Genomic DNA, 17,938 nt, shown 5'->3' on the forward strand with positions numbered 1-17,938 from the left:
CAGAGGCCGTAAATTATGAATGTGATTGATCACAGCAAAACATTTAACGGCTATGCTACTAAGTGCTGAGATTGAGTTTCATTTTGCAGTGATTAGGTGGAACGTTAAGATTCAATTAGGGAAATAACTACTATTAATGAAAGACTTCTGAAAAACCCGACAAGACAACATCATCAAAGTTAGAAATAACTTAACATCTATGAGAATGATGTAGGACTAGTGTGTGGTATGGATATTCTGGAGTTCCAGTCACTCAGGATTCAATGGGCTCTCCATAAAACTTTATATCTTTTAAGTAATCTTGTTGAAATATCATAATGAATCGGTTCATTATGGTCTTTAAGAAGGTAGGCTATATAATGTTCTCCTTGTGTAACCAGAGATGGACTGAAATGATGACTCATACACAATTTTTAGAGAGGGAAAATAAATGATGTTATGATGATGAATGATGAAAATATTTTTTTTTTCCAAAATGAAGAAATTATTCACAATCATAATCAGATCATATATCAATATATAGGCCTATATCATATAGGCTACATATATCCGTAATTATATTATCCATAAAATTGTTTTTTGTGTGATAAATAATGGTGAAATGTCCTCTTTACTAGATTCTTAGGACGGCATAAAAGGCAGCATCATAATAAAAGTACATTATTCCTCACTTTCTACTTCCTCCTCTTGAAGCCCAAAGCACCGCAGCTGTCTTGTTCTCACTGCTAAAGAAAACACTCATTAGATGCTCATGTTATGAGAGCATCTTAATGGCAAAACTCATGTGCTTTAATTTCCCTCATCATTGTAAATGAGGCTGAGAAATGCTGAACTTTGATAAAGAAGTAAGGACGCAGAACATTTTTGTCATAGATCCAAATGTCTAGAAGAAGGAGTGGATCAGTTGTGCTCGAGGGCCAGTATGGCTAAAGAAAGTGCCCTCCCCACAATGCACTACTATAATTGAAGCGCAAAACGGTCTGGCCTCAAATCATTGTTGAAGATTTCCAGTAACGTACCAGCGTACAATGCACCAGTACAGCTTATGATTCACATAAGCACTTTCCTTCACACAAACTGTCCCCTATAAGTCTTAGTGGTTTATGAACTGAAGTTTATGAATCCTAATCATAGCTAAATATGTATGTACCTTACAAGATTTGTTGAGATACATGGCTGTTTTAACCCTTTTCTACATTTCCTTGATTGAGTAGAGAGAACATTGCCTCATTATTGGGCTTTTTTCCCCTCAATTCACGTTTATTTGTTTAGCGCTTTTCACAATACATATCGCTTCAAAGCAGCTTTACAGAAAATGCATGTGAATATACAGTACAATTTAGAGTGATCTGTTATCGGAGGTGACTATATCCAACTAATGTATTTCAGAAATGTACATATACAAGTCCTGCAGTTAGCTAACAATGTATTGATTTACTGCATAAACAATGAGCACATTGAAGTAATTATTACAAGTTGTGAACATAATGATTAGAATATATAAAAAAGTCCCAGCATGAGTTGAAGTCATCTCTTCACAGGTGTTGGGGCATCTGAAGTCTTTCTAAGAGGCTGGCACCTAAAATTTTAACAAGCTCAGTTTTTGTGCTATGATGGGGCCTGAATACGGACTGAAATTTTTCACAGATATCTTTTCTTTTCTTTTTTTGCAGGAATGAGCACAATTGAGTGGACACAACTTTTTCTAGTATTTTAGACATTAGTGGAAGATTTTAAATGGGTCTGTAATTTGTTAAATCATTTGGATCTTGTTGTGGTTTCTTAATGAGAGGCTTAATAATTGCCAGCTTGAACGGTCTTGGGACATGACCTAGAGATAGAGACGAGTTAATAATATTGAGAAGAGGCTCTTCTGCTACAGGTAACAACTTTTTCAACAGTTTAGTGGGTATTGAATACACTATGTTGTTGGTTTAGATTAGGGGTAGGCAAGTTCGGTCCTAGAGAGCTGCTGTCCTGCTTAGTTTGGCTCCAAAACTGAAAAAAAAAAACACACCTGCCTAAAGCCTTAGTAATCCTGGAGACATCGATTAGCTTGTTCAGGTGTGTTTGATTAGGGTTGGAACTAAATTCTGCAGGACAGCGGCTCTTTAGGACCGAACTTGCCTATCCCTGGTTTAGATGCAATGATATGTTTATTAAGCTCTTCTTGTCCTATAGTTGTAAATCACTGCAATTGTTCTTGAGGGGTGATAATTGAGGCTGAATCATAGAACGCTGTCAAAGGTTGGACATTTGTAACCCCTCTGGTCCTACTCGCCCCGCTCTGTGCAGGCCTCCGGCGTAGGAAACGGACGCTCTAACAAGGAGCCTAAAGTTTGTATGCATTTGCGCTCTAGATTGCGAGTTTCTCTCTTGATAGCGTGGGTAATACTGTTCCACAATGGCGCAGTACTTTTCACTCATACCTTTTGTAATCTGAAACGTGCAACAGTTTCTAATGTACTAGAAAAAATGGTGCCCATACTGCTAGTCATTTCCTCAAGTTCATTTGTGTTTGGGTACACTGAGCAGCGGAGACAGATCAGGCAGGTTATTTGTGAATCCATCTACAGTGGTTTGGACAATTGTTCTACCTGGTCGATAAAGAGGCACAATATGGCAAATATCAGCAGTACGCAGTATGCATGTTGCAAGGTAGTGATCAGTGACAATATCTATAACAGTAGGATTGGTTTTATGCAATATAATTGAATCTAGTGATTAAAATGATGAGTTGGTCTAGTGATGTTTTGTTTGCGCCCAAAGGAGTTTAGTAAAATATGTAAACGCAACCCCTAACACATAATTTTAATTTCTACGTGAATGTTAAAAATCTCCAACAATAAATGCTTTATTTACGTTGACCAATAGGTCTAAGAGAAAATCTGCAAATTCTTTAAGGAAGACCACATAGGGCCGTGGAGGTCTAAACACGGTAGCCAAAGCAAGGGATTTTTTTAAAATCTGAAAGTACTTTTAGCACAAGCACTTCAAATGTATTAAAACTTGTGTCCTGTTTTCAGAGTAACATGAAGAATCTCTATAGATTGTTGCAACAACGACCAATTAGGTAATCAGTTGGGGCACACGTCCAATAAACACATACAGTAAAAAGCAACCCAGGACTTCATCCCACAATCCCCAGCTCCGGAGGCTGATGACTTATCCATTAGGTCACTGGGCCTTTATGCAATCAGAAAACATTTGCATTACAAAATGGCTTTGCAAAAAGCTTTCCCACAAAATGCAATAGGTTGATTTGTCATCTTTTCATAATTAAAATGATTAATTACTAATTTATTGCATTTGGTGAAGTCAATAAAATTACTGACCAACAGGCCTTGATACCCCAGACAATATAAAAAAGACATATTGCAAAAAGTGTGGAAACACTTCCTCTTTATATTGGTTTACAAACATCACTCTATATATTTTATATATACAGTATTTTTATAAATAAACTCTCATTCAATCACACATATAAATCTTTAGTTATTATTATGAAGTGGTTTAATTAATAAAGTTCTGTATATTTACACTAAAGTAGTTAAATTGCTGTGGAAGGGAGCAAAAGCTGGGGATTACATAGAAATGTGGTATGACAGATAAGTTCACATCTGCAATGTGAGGTCATTTTATTTTTAGCAAATGTTCAGTAATTTCCTTTTTTTTATGAGCCCCATGAAAAGGGAATTGTGTCCTACTGAATAGATCATTGTTGCTATGGCTGGCCTATAGGAAACTGACAAGACTAAATTGGCTAGGCATATCAACAATATTTCAAAATCATCCACATGTATGAAACAGCAGGAACTGAATAAAATAAATAAAAAAAGAAGAAAAATACAACAACTGTTCACTGTCCAAAAATCCGACCAGGCTCTGGACAACCAGACACAAGTAGGATTTATTGCTCCTAAACAGTGTGCTTTTTGTTCCAAGCTGATATTTTTATTTTAAAATTTAATTTCAAGTCAGAATTGGAGTAAACACCACTTAAAGACTCAACCCACATTTAAAAACGATCAAGCACTGGAGCCTATTATGGACAACTGGAAGAAAAAAAAATACACACATACACACAAAATGCAAGAAAAATCTGAAAAAAAGAAAAACAAATATTATAAGTGTTGATGTTGTTATTGTTTTTAATTTTGATCAAAATCATTAAATTATTCATTTAAATACTTTAAATTAATGTGTTTTTATATTTTAGGTAGGAGTATCCCTCTGTAAATGACATTTAAAAATAGACAGACAAACAAGAATGATGGCGTAAAAACACATTTACATATATAAAACATGTTCAACATGATAATCGGCTTATATAAAAAGAGTCTTCTCAGAGATTTGTATTTAAAGAATTTAAAACTGCCATGTTGACAGAGTAAACCGGAGCTGGTCTCTTTCACAGACTGAGTGTGATCCGCTCGATATTTTTGAGCAAAATCTCCTTTTTCTCACCAGAGTCTTTCTCTGACTCAGAGCAGCATGAACAATGTGATTGGTCAGTCAGGATTCTGATGCCCCACTCACTGATGTCCTGATTGGCTCTTTTTTGTTATTCAGAAAGACGTAACACAAGTCATCTCATCAGCCAGCTCCTCTTCCTCATGGCTCCTGATTGGCTCCTCGTCACTGTATATGGGTCCCATATCAGCGTGGTTCCGAAAGCCTTGGGTTTCCCCAGAGCCCCCACGGCTTAGGAGATCACTTGCAGCACTTTCCATCTCATCTATGGTCATGTGACAGGCATCTGCAATCTCACGCTTGGCAAAGGCTACAAATTTTGGGTCCTTGGCATACAACCCCAAACCTTCAGAGATCAAGACCTGTGGATGAGAAAAAGAAAGATCTGAAGTGACTCAGAGTGATGGCATTATACATGTCCTTGTCCAAATTACTGTGCAAAAGATTGGGGTCTGTAAGATTGTTTCTAAAGAAATGAATACATTTATTCTGCAAGGATGCATTACATTGATCAAAAGGGACAGTAAAGACATTTATAGTGTCATAAAATAATTCTATTTCTAATAAATGCTGTTCTTTTGAACTTTCTATTCATCAGAGAATCCTGAAAAGTATAAGTTTCCACAAAAATATTAGGCAGCACAACTGTTTTCAACATTGAAAACAATAAGAAATGTTTCTTGAGCACTAAATCAGCATATTAGAATGATTTCTGAAAAATCATGTGATATTACTCCATAACTTCTGAAAATGAATTCAGCTTTGCCATCACAGGAATCAATTTTTTTAATAAATATTTTTGAATTATTTTTATATTTATAAATTATTTTATTAAATATATAACATTACATTATTATACATTTATTAATTATGTAAAGATAGATAGATAGATAGATAGATAGATAGATAGATAGATAGATAGATAGATAGATAGATAGATAGATAGATAGATAGATAGATAGATATTATATTATATATCCATCACAGCAGCATTACACATTTTATAAAGAGCTCCAGTGTTTGCTTCAGTATTGCTGTGCTGCTTTTGAAATGTTCCCTTAAGGGTTGCTTTAATGATGTTTTAGTTGTAACATGTTATAATGTTACTGTAATATTGATGTAGTCAAGCTGTAATGTGTCTGTAATGTTATTTTGTTATTACTGTAATGTTGCTCTCATGCTCTAGTGTTTCTCCACTCATACCGCTTCCACCAGACTGTCAGCGCTGCCTCTCTTCTCGCTGTAGTGAGGACTGAGTTGGGTAGGGACTCTAAGGGTGGTGTAGGCTCTATACGGCTGCCCCCCTCCACCAGCAGAGGGTCCCGAGTACCATCCCGAACCCGGGTGCCGAACCGACGCAGGCACTCCAACGGAACTATCCTTTTTGTCCCAGATGCCCACACTACCAGCCCCTGCTGCTCCCTCCTCCTCTACCAAGATAAGGGGAGCGTAGAGGAGACGACCCCGTCGAGGGCCGGTGTTCGCCCAGGATGCTGTTGAACCCGTGGACGATCTTGCGCTGCTGCGACGAGAATCGTAACTGCCGTACCCCTGAGAGCGAGGGAAAGAAACAAAGAAAGACTGAGTAACATAGGTTATGTTCAAAAACGTAATTTCAGCTCACCACGAAACACGGCACCCTGGGAAACGGAGCTTCTGGCTTCATCTGCGGTAATGCTCTGATCATTTACAACATCTGCACTTGAAAGGCCAGGCTTTGGTTTCTGATCGTGATGATGATGTTGTTGCTGTCATTATTATCCTGATCGCAGTGATCTGTTTCATATTGAGACAGTAAAAACACGATTCCTCTAAAGAATTTAAAAAACATTCTGCAGAAATGCATGAATGGTGTTTCATCTGAGTTCCACACACAGCTTTGTGTTGAATGTGGGATCAAGCCCGACTTCAACTCGTACTGAAGGCCTTAAAAGTAATGTTGTAACTCGTAAATATTCAAGGGAGTCATTTCAGTTACAAAAAGCAGTAGACAAGCAGTGTGAACATAAGGTGTTTATTTTAACTACAGGGATGTTTAGACTTTTGGAAAATAAAATCTGGTAGAACACTTTCAGGCTTGTTTCATTTTTCTACTTAGACTACATTCACAAGTAGCATTTTAATGTATCCTAAATACATATAATTTAAATATTTTGACACAAAATTGTTGGTCACATATTTGTACAGATGTGGGGTCCAACAATTTTGTGACCAAAAATGTTGCCCCAATACACTTTTTTCCAAGATATTTTTACCAAACAGACAGCAGTGATAATGAAGCGCATACTTGGCAGCGCAATACTGCTAATCTGCGTCCCGTTCTCTCATCCACACACACACCTCTCTCTCTTTCTATGGGTCTATGGAATTGTCAGTCAGCAGTCAATAAAGCTGACTTCATTCCTGCCTTTGCATCTCTTTCAACTCTTAATATCTTGGGCTTGACTGAGACCTGGATCCGTCCAGAAGACTCAGCAACCCCTGCTGCTCTCTCTAACAACTTCTCTTTCTCTCACACCCCTCGCCAGTCTGGTAGGGGTGGGGGGACTGGTATTCTCATTTCTAACAATTGGAAATACTCAACTCTCTCCTCTCTATGCAATAACAACTCATTTGAATATCACGCTATTACACTTACAACTCCCTTTAAGATCGAGATTGTAGTCATTTATCGCCCCCCAGGTCAACTGGGAAGCTTTGTTGAGGAGCTGGATGTGCTGCTGTCCTCTTCCCCTGAGGACGGCACTCCACATGTAGTCTTTGGCGATTTCAACATTCATCTAGAGAAGCCGTATGCTACAGATTTCATCTCTCTCCTAGCCTCATTCGATCTCAATCGGCTCATCACCACAGGTACTCACAAGTCAGGCAACCAACTGGACCTGGTCTACACACGCAACTGCATCACAGACAACATTTTGGTGAAACCTCTCCATGTTTCAGATCATTTCCTCATTACTTTCAATCTACAACTCACTATCCACACTCCACCAACTCCCCTACCAGTTACCTTCAGACGAAACCTGCGCTCACTTTCTCCCTCCCGTCTTTCCTCTGCTGTGTCATCTTCTCTTCCCTCACCCTCACAATTCTCATCTCTAGATGTGAATACCGCAACGGATACTTTATGCTCCACATTAACTTCTTCTTTAGACACTATCTGCCCTCTCTCCTCCAGGCCAGGACGCGCTACCCCCTCTAACCCCTGGTTATCTGAAGTTCTTCGGGAACACCGGACTAAACTCAGGGCAATGGAGAGGAAATGGCGCAAATCAAAAGATACATCTGACCTGAGTATGTACCAATCTCTGCTCTCTTCCTTTTCTGCTGATGTTCATGCCGCAAAATCTTCATATTTCCACAACAAGATCAACTCCTCCTCTAACACACGAACACTTTTCAAGACATTCAACTCTCTCCTCTGTCCACCTCCACCACCACCCACCTCCTCGCTAACTGCTGATGATTTTGCTAACTTCTTCACTAACAAAACAACAACCATTAGCAGTCAGTTCTCTCCTCCACACACACAGGAACCTAGTCCAACCTCTCCCACAGCCAATAACCTTCTCTCCTCCTTCTCTCCTCTAACCGAGGAAGAAGTATCTAAACTTCTCCTCTCCAGTCATCCTACCACCTGCCCTCTAGACCCCATCCCCTCACACCTTCTTCAAGCCATCTCTCCCACACTTCTACCAGCACTCACACACATCATCAACTCATCCCTCCATACTGGCATTTTTCCTACAGCATTTAAGCAGGCTCGGGTAACCCCACTGCTTAAAAAACCAACTTTAAACACATCACTTCTAGAGAATTACAGACCTGTCTCTCTCCTACCTTTCATTGCAAAAACACTTGAAAGAGTTGCTTTCAACCAAGTATCATCTTTCCTGTCTCTGAATAACCAGCTGGATGCTAACCAATCTGGCTTCAAGAAAGGGCATTCGACCGAGACCGCATTACTTTCAGTCACAGAAGCCCTGCGGATCGCCAAAGCTGCTTCCAAATCATCAGTTCTCATTCTCCTAGACCTGTCTGCTGCCTTCGACACTGTGAATCATCAGATCCTTCTGTCCACCCTCTCATCACTGGGCATCACTGGATCTTCCCTCCACTGGTTTGAGTCCTATCTCACAGGTAGTTCATTCAGGGTCGCATGCGGCGAGGTATCCAAAGTACATCGACTGACCACAGGGGTTCCCCAGGGGTCAGTCCTTGGACCCCTCCTCTTCTCCATTTACACCACATCACTGGGACCCATCATACAGGCACATGGTTTCTCTTACCATTGCTATGCTGATGACACCCAGCTCTACCTCTCATTTCAACCAGACGATCCCACAGTAGCTGCACGTATCTCTAGCTGTCTGGCGGACATCTCGGCATGGATGAAGGAACATCACCTGCAGCTCAATCTGGCAAAGACTGAGCTTCTTGTTCTCCCTGCCAATCCATCTCTACAGCACGACTTCACTATCCAGTTAGACTCATCCTCAATCACCCCATCAGGGTCAGTCAGAAATCTTGGAGTAATCTTTGATGACCAGCTAACCTTCACAGACCACATTTCAAAGACAGCTCGATCATGCAGGTTTGCAATGCACAACATCAGGAAGATCAATGATCAATGCTCTTCTAGCTGGTCTTCCATCATGTGCAACTAAACCCTTACAATTGATCCAGAATGCTGCTGCTCGTTTTGTATTCAACGAGCCCAAAAGGGCCCACGTCTTTCCGCTGTTCATCTCCCTGCATTGGCTGCCACTCGCTGCTCGGATCAAGTTCAAGGCGCTGACACTTGCTTACAGATTGTCCACCGGCTCAGCTCCCTCCTACTTTCACTCGCTCCTACGGGTCTACATCCCTACCAGAAGCCTACAATCGGCCAAGGAGCGACGGCTCGTGGTGCCTTCACAGCGAGGCACAAAATCACTGTCCAGAACATTCTCATTCACGGTTCCATGCTGGTGGAATGACCTACCCACCCTCGTCCGTAATGCAGAATCCCTGACAGCATTCAAAAGACAACTGAAAACTCATCTCTTCCGTGAGCACTTAACATAAAAAAATAAAATAAAAAAAATAAAATAAAAAAAAACCTTTCTCTTGAAATCTTCGCTTGTCTGGTTTATGCTACTCCGAGCAATGTTTGAACTTTGTATTCTGAGCACTTCTTGCGTTGTTTTTGCCTCTCCACGATGACTCGCTTGGTTTAATCCTCAAATGTAAGTCGCTTTGGATAAAAGCGTCTGCTAAATGACTAAATGTAAATGTAAATGTACTTGAGATTGATAGAAGCATAATTTAATATATCCAAATAATTTTCACACAATAAATATTAAAATGTGTACATTTATGTCACTATTTGTTTGTTTTCATAGTTATCAAAATAATTATTATCCCATTGAAGATCTGAGAAAAGTGTAAAACAACTAAATAAAGGCATTTGAAAAGCATCAAATAAGTGGGATAATGTGATATCCATATTACAAAAAATGATTTTTATTTTTGAAAAAAATATTTTGAATAAAATATAAATAAAATGAATAAATAATTAAAAATCCATGTGAATACTAAAATTATAGATTTCATGAAAATGAACTAGGTTATAGAAGGTATATAGTAACACTACCTGTGAACGCACTCTGCAGGGTGGGGAGTTCTGATGGTACGTTCCCGGGATGGGCAGGTCATCGTTGCTACCTTGCCTTCTTAAACACTGAATGTTAAATGAAGTCTTTCTCCCTGAGAAATGGACAAACAATAGAATGAAATATACAATTAACTTTAGGCACAATCCTTTATTACCTCCAAACGACATTATAATTGATAATTATGAAATAATTAGATGATTTTACCAGTAGGTGTTGCTGGCAGCAGGCGTCTCCGTGCTGTCCTCCTGCCTTCTTCATAACTGTTTCCATGATGATTACCGTAGACAGGGTGTCTCTGAGAGTGGCCATCATACACGTCTCTATGTCCTGGGAACATTGTGCTGTCCTCTGGATAACCATGCCTGAAGATGAAAAACATGTTATTTCTTTTATAATACTGCTTAAATGTACACTACGCATTTTGCAGAAGAACATTGTGTTGGTTGTGCTTCGGCTCTGCATGAGTATTATCTTACTGCTCATAAAACATTCACTACTCGGCTTAAAGGGATAGTTCACCCAAAAAATGAAAATTCTGTGCATTTCTTCAAACACTTGTGGGGCACCATAGACTTCCATAGTATATTTTTTCATACTATGGAAGTCAGTGGTGCCCCACAATTGTTTGGTTACAAACAATCTTCAAAATATCTTACTTTGTGTTCAGCAGAACAAAGAAATGTAATCAGGTTTGTAACAATTTGAGGGTGAGTAAATGACAACAGAATTTTCATTTTTGGGTAATCCATCCCTTTAAGAGATATAACTAGTTTAGATGAAAATGATCTCAGTCTGAGTAGCTTAAGAAATTACAGTAGCTAGATAGGTAGCTATTAATAACCACGGTACTTCCTTGAAAATAAATTCCAAAACAGCGCTTCAACAAGTATAATGAAATGACTCTTAAAATATGATGCTTTACAATGAACTCTGTTAGAGAGCTACATATGGCAATTTATATTTTCAATAAAATACCTTACATACCAACATTTACAACAAACCATCCCATCAGGTCTAAAATATAAACACTTAGATAGGCTTACCATAGGGTAAGGCAAAAACACATTTTGGAAGACGGATTGATGATGTATTGATTATTTAGTATGATTACTTAATTTTGAAACAAAAAAAAATTAAATTTTACCTTTAGTTTAATCGTCAACAAAATATGAATTCATTAATTTAGGCAAAGGTAAGACTTTATGAGTACCTTTCTCTAAAGATGACACTCTCACTGTCCTCGTCTTTTCCGTAGAAGCGCTGCTCTCCAGGGTATTCACCACCTTCCTCTCTCCGAGACAGCGGAGAAGAGAACCTGTCTCTGGAGTCCCTCCTGAGGGAGAAAGAGGAAACCAGCAGTCAGCAAGAGACTGAGAGAACAGGAGACAAAACAGAGAAAGGTCCCGCTGAGAGGTGCTACAAACTATCTGCTGAATGCTTACCTTGGGTATTTGTAGTATGATGGTCTATCAAAAAAAACAACAATAATATATAAAAATACAAATTGAATAATATGAGGTATAATGTATAATATGAATAAATGCAATACAACCAAATAGATTTACCTCTTGGGCAGCTGGTCGATCACACCATTCTTGTGTTGGTAATGAAGGGAGGAACGCGTGCTGTCTCTTCTCCTGAAGTTCTCGTGCTCCAGAGCACCGTTCCCATTCTGTGTTTTTGCAAGGGAGCTTCTACATCCCAGTCCCCCATTCAAGATGCCATCTCCTGGGACAGAAACAGGAGCGACGCTGGGAGTAGTGGCCAAAGAGGAGCGCCGGCTTCTGTTTGAGGGCTCAGTGTGGCCCGCATAGCCATTTTCATTCTAAGAGGACAGCAATGTGAGTGAAAAAAACACAAAAATGTTTTATTAAAATAAAATATTATAAAGTATGACAATTTTTATTATTATTATTTATATTTACACGACTGCTCAAACGTTAGCAATCAGTGTGATTTGAAAGAAATCCAAACTTTTATTAAATTTATTAGATTGATCAAAAGTGACAGTAAAGACATTTATAATGTTACAAAAGATTTTAACTTTCTATTCATCGAAAAAAGTTTGCAACACTGATAGTGTAATGGGAAATGTTTCTTGAGCACCAGATCAGCATATTTGAGGGATTTCTGGAAGATTATGTGACACTGATCAATTTTAAGGATTTGATTATTACTGAAGCTAAACAAAAGTAGAATTAAACAGAGGCCTAGTGGCCTAATGGATAAGGCATCAGCCTCCGGAGCTGGGGATTGTGGGTTCAAGTCCCACCTGGGTCGTAAGCTTTTTGTGTGGCTAACAATGCAAACATTGAGAGCAATTTAAAAGTGTGCTGCCAAAAATTTTTCAACTTACCATACATGTGGTGTACTTTAAAGAAAGCAAACTATTATCGATCATAAACTGTTTGGTTGATGTTAAGGCAATGCAATAGTTTATATACTCATTTTATTTCATATGCATTTGACCAACCAAGCCACAACATCTACACCGACACCAAAAAATCTTCAGCCCAAAGCCCTATTCATTACCTGATATCTGCTCCTGTCAGAGTAAATCTGGTACTCAAATTACCATCCGTCTCAATAGACCATGTGCCTCATTATTCTTAATAATGTTCTAATTCTTCTGTCTCTGACTATCTGGTTATAATGTACTATTTTCAATTTAGCGAATCAATAAGATAAACTCATTGTGCAAAACAAATTCACTTAATTTATTAAAAAACAGACTAATTCAATTTTCAATAAAGTGCTCCAAAAGAATCTTGATGGTTTAAGTAATAAGCACCTTATAATGAGCATCATCCTCTTCTTGCTCCTCCTCCGAACCATCCTCATCCTCCTCCAGATCTTCATTCAAGGCCAGTCTCATTTCTGGCCCCAAGTCCTGCAGAGTTCGCAGCCCTGCCTGACACAGATGCACGCGGAAAGAGAGAGGTACCACAGTATATATGCAGCTCACCATACAGCCGAGTTATACAACACGTGAAATCAGGCTCCAGACACCAAAATTACAGCAAAAAACCTCAGAAACCGGCTGCTGAATGGTGGCCCAGCAGCTTAACAGATACGTTTTTTGTTTTTTTCATATTTGGCATGCTTTCAAACGCGTTCTAAAAAAATGTTGCAGTAAAAAGGACAGAAGCCTAGTGGCCTGATATCAGCCTCTGGAGCTGGGAATTGTAGGTTTGAGTCCCATTTGGGTCAAAATCCATACATTTGTGTTGCCAAACCAACAATCCTACAGATTCAAGATAAAATTGTAGAAAAGCTATCAGCCACTTTGATCAAAGATATCATGTCTGTTAGAATGACAAAAGTTTAATTTGCTGAGATCAAATTAAAAGGACTGAGGTTGCAAACATAACAATGATAAATTGAAACCAAGTAGGGCTAGAAGATAAAATAACATTACTGTTGTGATGGCATGGCTTATATTTACTAATTGTAAATATAATATATATATATATAATATAAATTGTAAATATAATATATATATATAATATATTATATTACTAATTGAGACAACCAGTGGTGGATGAAGTACACAAGACAAATACTTGAGTAAATGTACAGATATCCTATTAAAATATTACTCCAATGAAATTAATCCTTTTCAAATTTACTTGATTTTTAATGACACACAGATAGAGCTTAAATAGGTTACAGCTCAGTCTGACATCATTAGTAATAATTATGAATTTCCAAGTAGCCAGCACTAGTCAATAAGGTACATTACGCAGACACTTAATATCTATTGATCCACAAGTAAGAAAACATTTTATTATATTACAAAAACTTATCATATACGTATCATTAAAGTATGCAAACAATTGAAAATAACTAAATCTGTTAACATTTTAAGAACGCTATGTTTTATATCATACTATTTTTATATCATTTGAAACTGCTACAGCAGCGGGGAAGATGCATGGGCATTCATTTGCGTTATTTTAACATTATCTTTTGTTTTTACCTAAAACCTACCCTGTTCAGACGATAATACACAAATTTAGACATGTCCAGATTTAAGAATTTTATACAATGTGCTTAAACAACACGCCATTTTACAAAAGATTTAGTTCAAAAACAACTCACAGTCATAACCTTAAATATGATTTTCATTTAAAAATCCTAAAATTCGCCATTAGTAACTTACTTTTTGCTCAATCAGTAGCTCAAAGTGTTGCTCACTGCAGAGCCAAATGACATCCAACTCCACCTTTCTGGACGTCATGGTTTGAGCTTGACCTAGTCCAGCTCCACTTCTGTGGATCTAATGGGTGGAGGGATAGAGTTATGGGTGGAGGGATAGAGTTATGGGTAGGGTTAGGGTGTGGTTGGACATTCTAGCTCCACCCATTACGCCGGACTTCACACTCCACCTATGGCTCTGCAGTGAGCAGCCTCTGTCGCGCACTCACTCAAGCTCCAAGGATCTCCCGTTCTTGGCTCATTTTGAGTCAGACTTGTGAATTCAGTGAATTGTTAACTGGACACTCGTTCTGACCGGATCATTTGAATCTATGAGTTGTTGGCTCAAGAACAGATGCAATCGGATCAGTCCAATTCACAAATGAATCCTTCAGTACGATTTGGTAACCGATTAAATAGATGAATCGGCTTGTTCACGAATTGGACACCACTATTGCGTCTTGAAGCAGGTGACGATTTCGTCAGTTCAAAATTACAAGGAATGATTTTAGTGGAGTAAAAAGTAAAATATTATACTGTGGAATGTAGTGAAGTAAAAGTAAAAGTTCCCAAAAATGAAACTTGAAAATGTACTTAAAGGTGCATTGTGTAATGTTCAGGAGGATCTGTTGACAGAAATGCAAAATCATAAAATAACTATATTTTCAGTGGTGTATAAAGACCTTACATAATGAACCGTTATGTTTTTATTACCTTAGAATGAGCATTTCTATCTACATACACCGCGGGTCCCCTTACATTGAAAAAGCAATTTTGCGCCAACATTTTTCTACAGTAGCCCTGAACGGACAAACTACTACAGAGCACGTTTCGCCACTATGTTGTTCTTCGTGCAAAGAAGCTAAAGTCAGCGAATAAAACACTGACACAATGATGAACAAGTAACAATATTCGCAATAACATAATTTTACTGAATAATTAAGTAAACCTAATTTCTTAATTTATCTTTGTAAAGAAACCTCTGCTGTCTCAGACGACAATATCTTTTCATGTCAGCCACCGTAACTTCTGTTGGTTGCAATTCGCAACCTCACCACAAGGTGCCGCTAAAATTTAGACACTGCACCTTTAAGTATAGTAGCAATGTAAAAATAATTTGTTACTGTCCACCACTGGAAACTACATGGCTAAAGCAAAAAAAAAGGCCCAGTGGCCTAATAATGGATAAGGCATCAGCTTCTGGAGATGGGGATTGTGGATTTGAGTCCCACCTAGGTAGCAAACCTCAAATTTGTGTTTCCACAAGTTAAAATAGTAGAAAAGCTAATATCCACCTAGCAAAGATAACCTGTCTGATGAAGATGAAGTGAGTCCTTGATAAATTAGCTGAGATAATATAAGAATGATTGAGACTGCGAACATAACAGCTGATCATTTAAAACCCAAGTGAGGCTGGAAGAGAAAATCACAATGCTGTGGTTTATACTTAGCATCACTGACTATGATTACATTGCTAATGCTGAAAGAAGGCCCAGTGGCCTAAAGGATAAAGCATCAGCCTCCAGAGCTGGGGATTGTGGGTTCAAGTCCCACCTGAGTCATGAGCAGTTTTTTACTCTAAGATTAGTAGATTTGGAAAAGCAACCTGAGCCACCTTATCACAGATGAAATGCTCAGTAAGAAAGATGAAATGCATGCAGCATGGACACAAAACCCACACATGTAACAACCTTCCAATGATAGCACACCCACAGAGAATAATAATCAGAAACTGTGTAAAGTGATCATGGGCATGAAGACTGCCAGGGTCACAAATCGATAGTGAAGACTTTTGTTGGTTTAGTGTGCTTCAGTGGATCATCTCTCAATGTGGGAATTGAATGAATCCATTACATGTGGGGACAAATGTGGGGCATTTGCATAAAAGGTGTGATTTAGCCAATTTATGTACGGTATGTGCCCAGATAAAATAAAATGTAGAATCTGTGATAGAGATCTACCTGTAGAGCTGAAGGGTTACTATTCTCTGGATCTTCCAGATCCACTTTATCCTTCCTTTTACGGAACTTCCTGAAATAGTCCTGGATCAGGAAAGTAGCGTAGAATTTGCCCACAGTCACTTCCTCATCTGTAACAGAAGCAACATTGAATGATGTCAATAAAACAGCACAAGAATTTGAAATTTGTCATTTCTTATGTTTGTATGAGTATTAGATTTGTGCAGCATTGAGAACTGAACTGAGGATGTGGTTTAAATGCCAATTAAATAACACTGGAGGCAAAAATGTAATGTAAAGTCAACCGTTCAAAAAATGTAACATCAAATTAAAAATGACATTTATAAATAAAACAAAATTTCTATTTAAATTAACTTTCATTTTATGGACCATGATAGAAGAACACCTAATTTTACAGAAAACTGCCAGAATGATTTACCACAAAGTTTGGATAATAAATCCAAACAGCATGAAAAAGATTTACAATACAGAGACCTGATTTATATCCTCTTGTGCATTTTGTTGTTGTGTGACCGTTTTGCAATTCATTAAATTCCGCTTACTGTCATTCAAATTAAAATTTAGAATTTAGAAAGGGAGTCAATTAATTCATGAAAAAAAAAAAAAAAATCCAACCCTGGTGCCATGTGGTCATTTGACTGATTTGAGAAACTAGATATACTGTTTGTAATCGAGAAAAACTCACCAGCAGGGGGTGGAATAACCTCATCCAAGATTTTGGGTTTTGTTCTCTTCCATATCTTCTTAATGATGATTCTCAACTCTTCATTCCCTTGATCAGGGTTCCCTGAGAACAACATATTACAGCCACATGACCTTACAGAGCTACCTAAGAACATCATGCTTCTGTGCTTATACAAAAAGCTTTTCTTGTCGATTAATATCCTATCTGGTAACCTATATTATTGCATGTGGTTAAATTTAGAGACAGAAGGGCTTATGGATTTATATGCAAAGCACACCTTCATAAGAATAATCTGTAGCTCTATAACAGAAAGATGAAGTGTATGAGTATGTGTTTGTGTACAGACCGTCAGTTTTGATTTTGAGGGCGGTTCTGACCAGGGCGAACAGGGTGGCGTTGAAGGTTACTGTACCGTCACTGTTCAGGGGCATGTTCATTGCAACCAGCCTCTGCCAAAAAGAGAGAGAGACAAAGACAGACATGATAAGGGAAGAGAACACAAAAGATGGATTTTGTGAACGTGTCTTTACCTTGCAGGCCACACGATGAGGGCAGAGTTTCCCAAATCCAAGTGGTGGCTGGATCCTCCTGAGCAAAGCCACAACATCCAAGTGCTTAATACGACCCCTGGAAAACACACATTTAATCTGTCTTGAAGCAGTTTTTTTTTGCTTTTTAAATATAAAAGGCATTAGAGAGAGACTGATAGTCTTACTTGGCTTCAGGGTCATATTCTGACCAGATTCTTTTGAACTCATCCAGGTGATGTGGTCCAAGAATTGACCAATCACGGGTCAGATAGTCGAAATTGTCCATAATGACGGCAACAAACAGATTAATAATCTGAAAATACACAACAAAGACTATACAAATCAAATTGAAATCATTTTAGCCAACGAAAGGCTACTATGTCCTGCATAATAATAACTATGAAGAGCTCAACAATA

General features: G+C 38.3%; 1 protein-coding gene and 1 non-coding gene across 2 annotated transcripts in view; one reads left to right on the forward strand and one right to left on the reverse strand.

Moving 5' to 3' along the window:
- Window positions 1-2,511: 2,511 nt before the first annotated feature.
- Window positions 2,512-17,938, reverse strand: part of cacna1fb (calcium channel, voltage-dependent, L type, alpha 1F subunit) — a 55,047-nt gene continuing 39,620 nt past the window's right edge. The window contains exons 36-48 of the mRNA XM_077224089.1: window positions 17,707-17,834; window positions 17,522-17,618; window positions 17,338-17,440; window positions 16,992-17,093; window positions 16,289-16,416; window positions 12,922-13,041; window positions 11,696-11,955; window positions 11,573-11,596; window positions 11,341-11,463; window positions 10,335-10,492; window positions 10,109-10,221; window positions 5,677-6,024; window positions 2,512-4,835 (exon numbers count right to left, since the gene is read on the reverse strand). Coding sequence (XP_077080204.1) covers window positions 4,569-4,835; window positions 5,677-6,024; window positions 10,109-10,221; window positions 10,335-10,492; window positions 11,341-11,463; window positions 11,573-11,596; window positions 11,696-11,955; window positions 12,922-13,041; window positions 16,289-16,416; window positions 16,992-17,093; window positions 17,338-17,440; window positions 17,522-17,618; window positions 17,707-17,834 — 1,971 coding nt within the window. The 3' untranslated portion in view covers window positions 2,512-4,568. The remainder of the gene's footprint in view (window positions 4,836-5,676; window positions 6,025-10,108; window positions 10,222-10,334; window positions 10,493-11,340; window positions 11,464-11,572; window positions 11,597-11,695; window positions 11,956-12,921; window positions 13,042-16,288; window positions 16,417-16,991; window positions 17,094-17,337; window positions 17,441-17,521; window positions 17,619-17,706; window positions 17,835-17,938) is intronic.
- trnar-ccg (transfer RNA arginine (anticodon CCG)) lies at window positions 12,338-12,410 on the forward strand. Its single transcript has one exon. It is a non-coding gene; the product is annotated as a tRNA-Arg (tRNA).

This window comes from Siphateles boraxobius, unplaced genomic scaffold (genome assembly GCF_051911475.1).
Source record: "Siphateles boraxobius isolate OS27281-9 unplaced genomic scaffold, OSU_SipBor_1 9, whole genome shotgun sequence".
Taxonomy (NCBI): domain Eukaryota; kingdom Metazoa; phylum Chordata; class Actinopteri; order Cypriniformes; family Leuciscidae; genus Siphateles; species Siphateles boraxobius.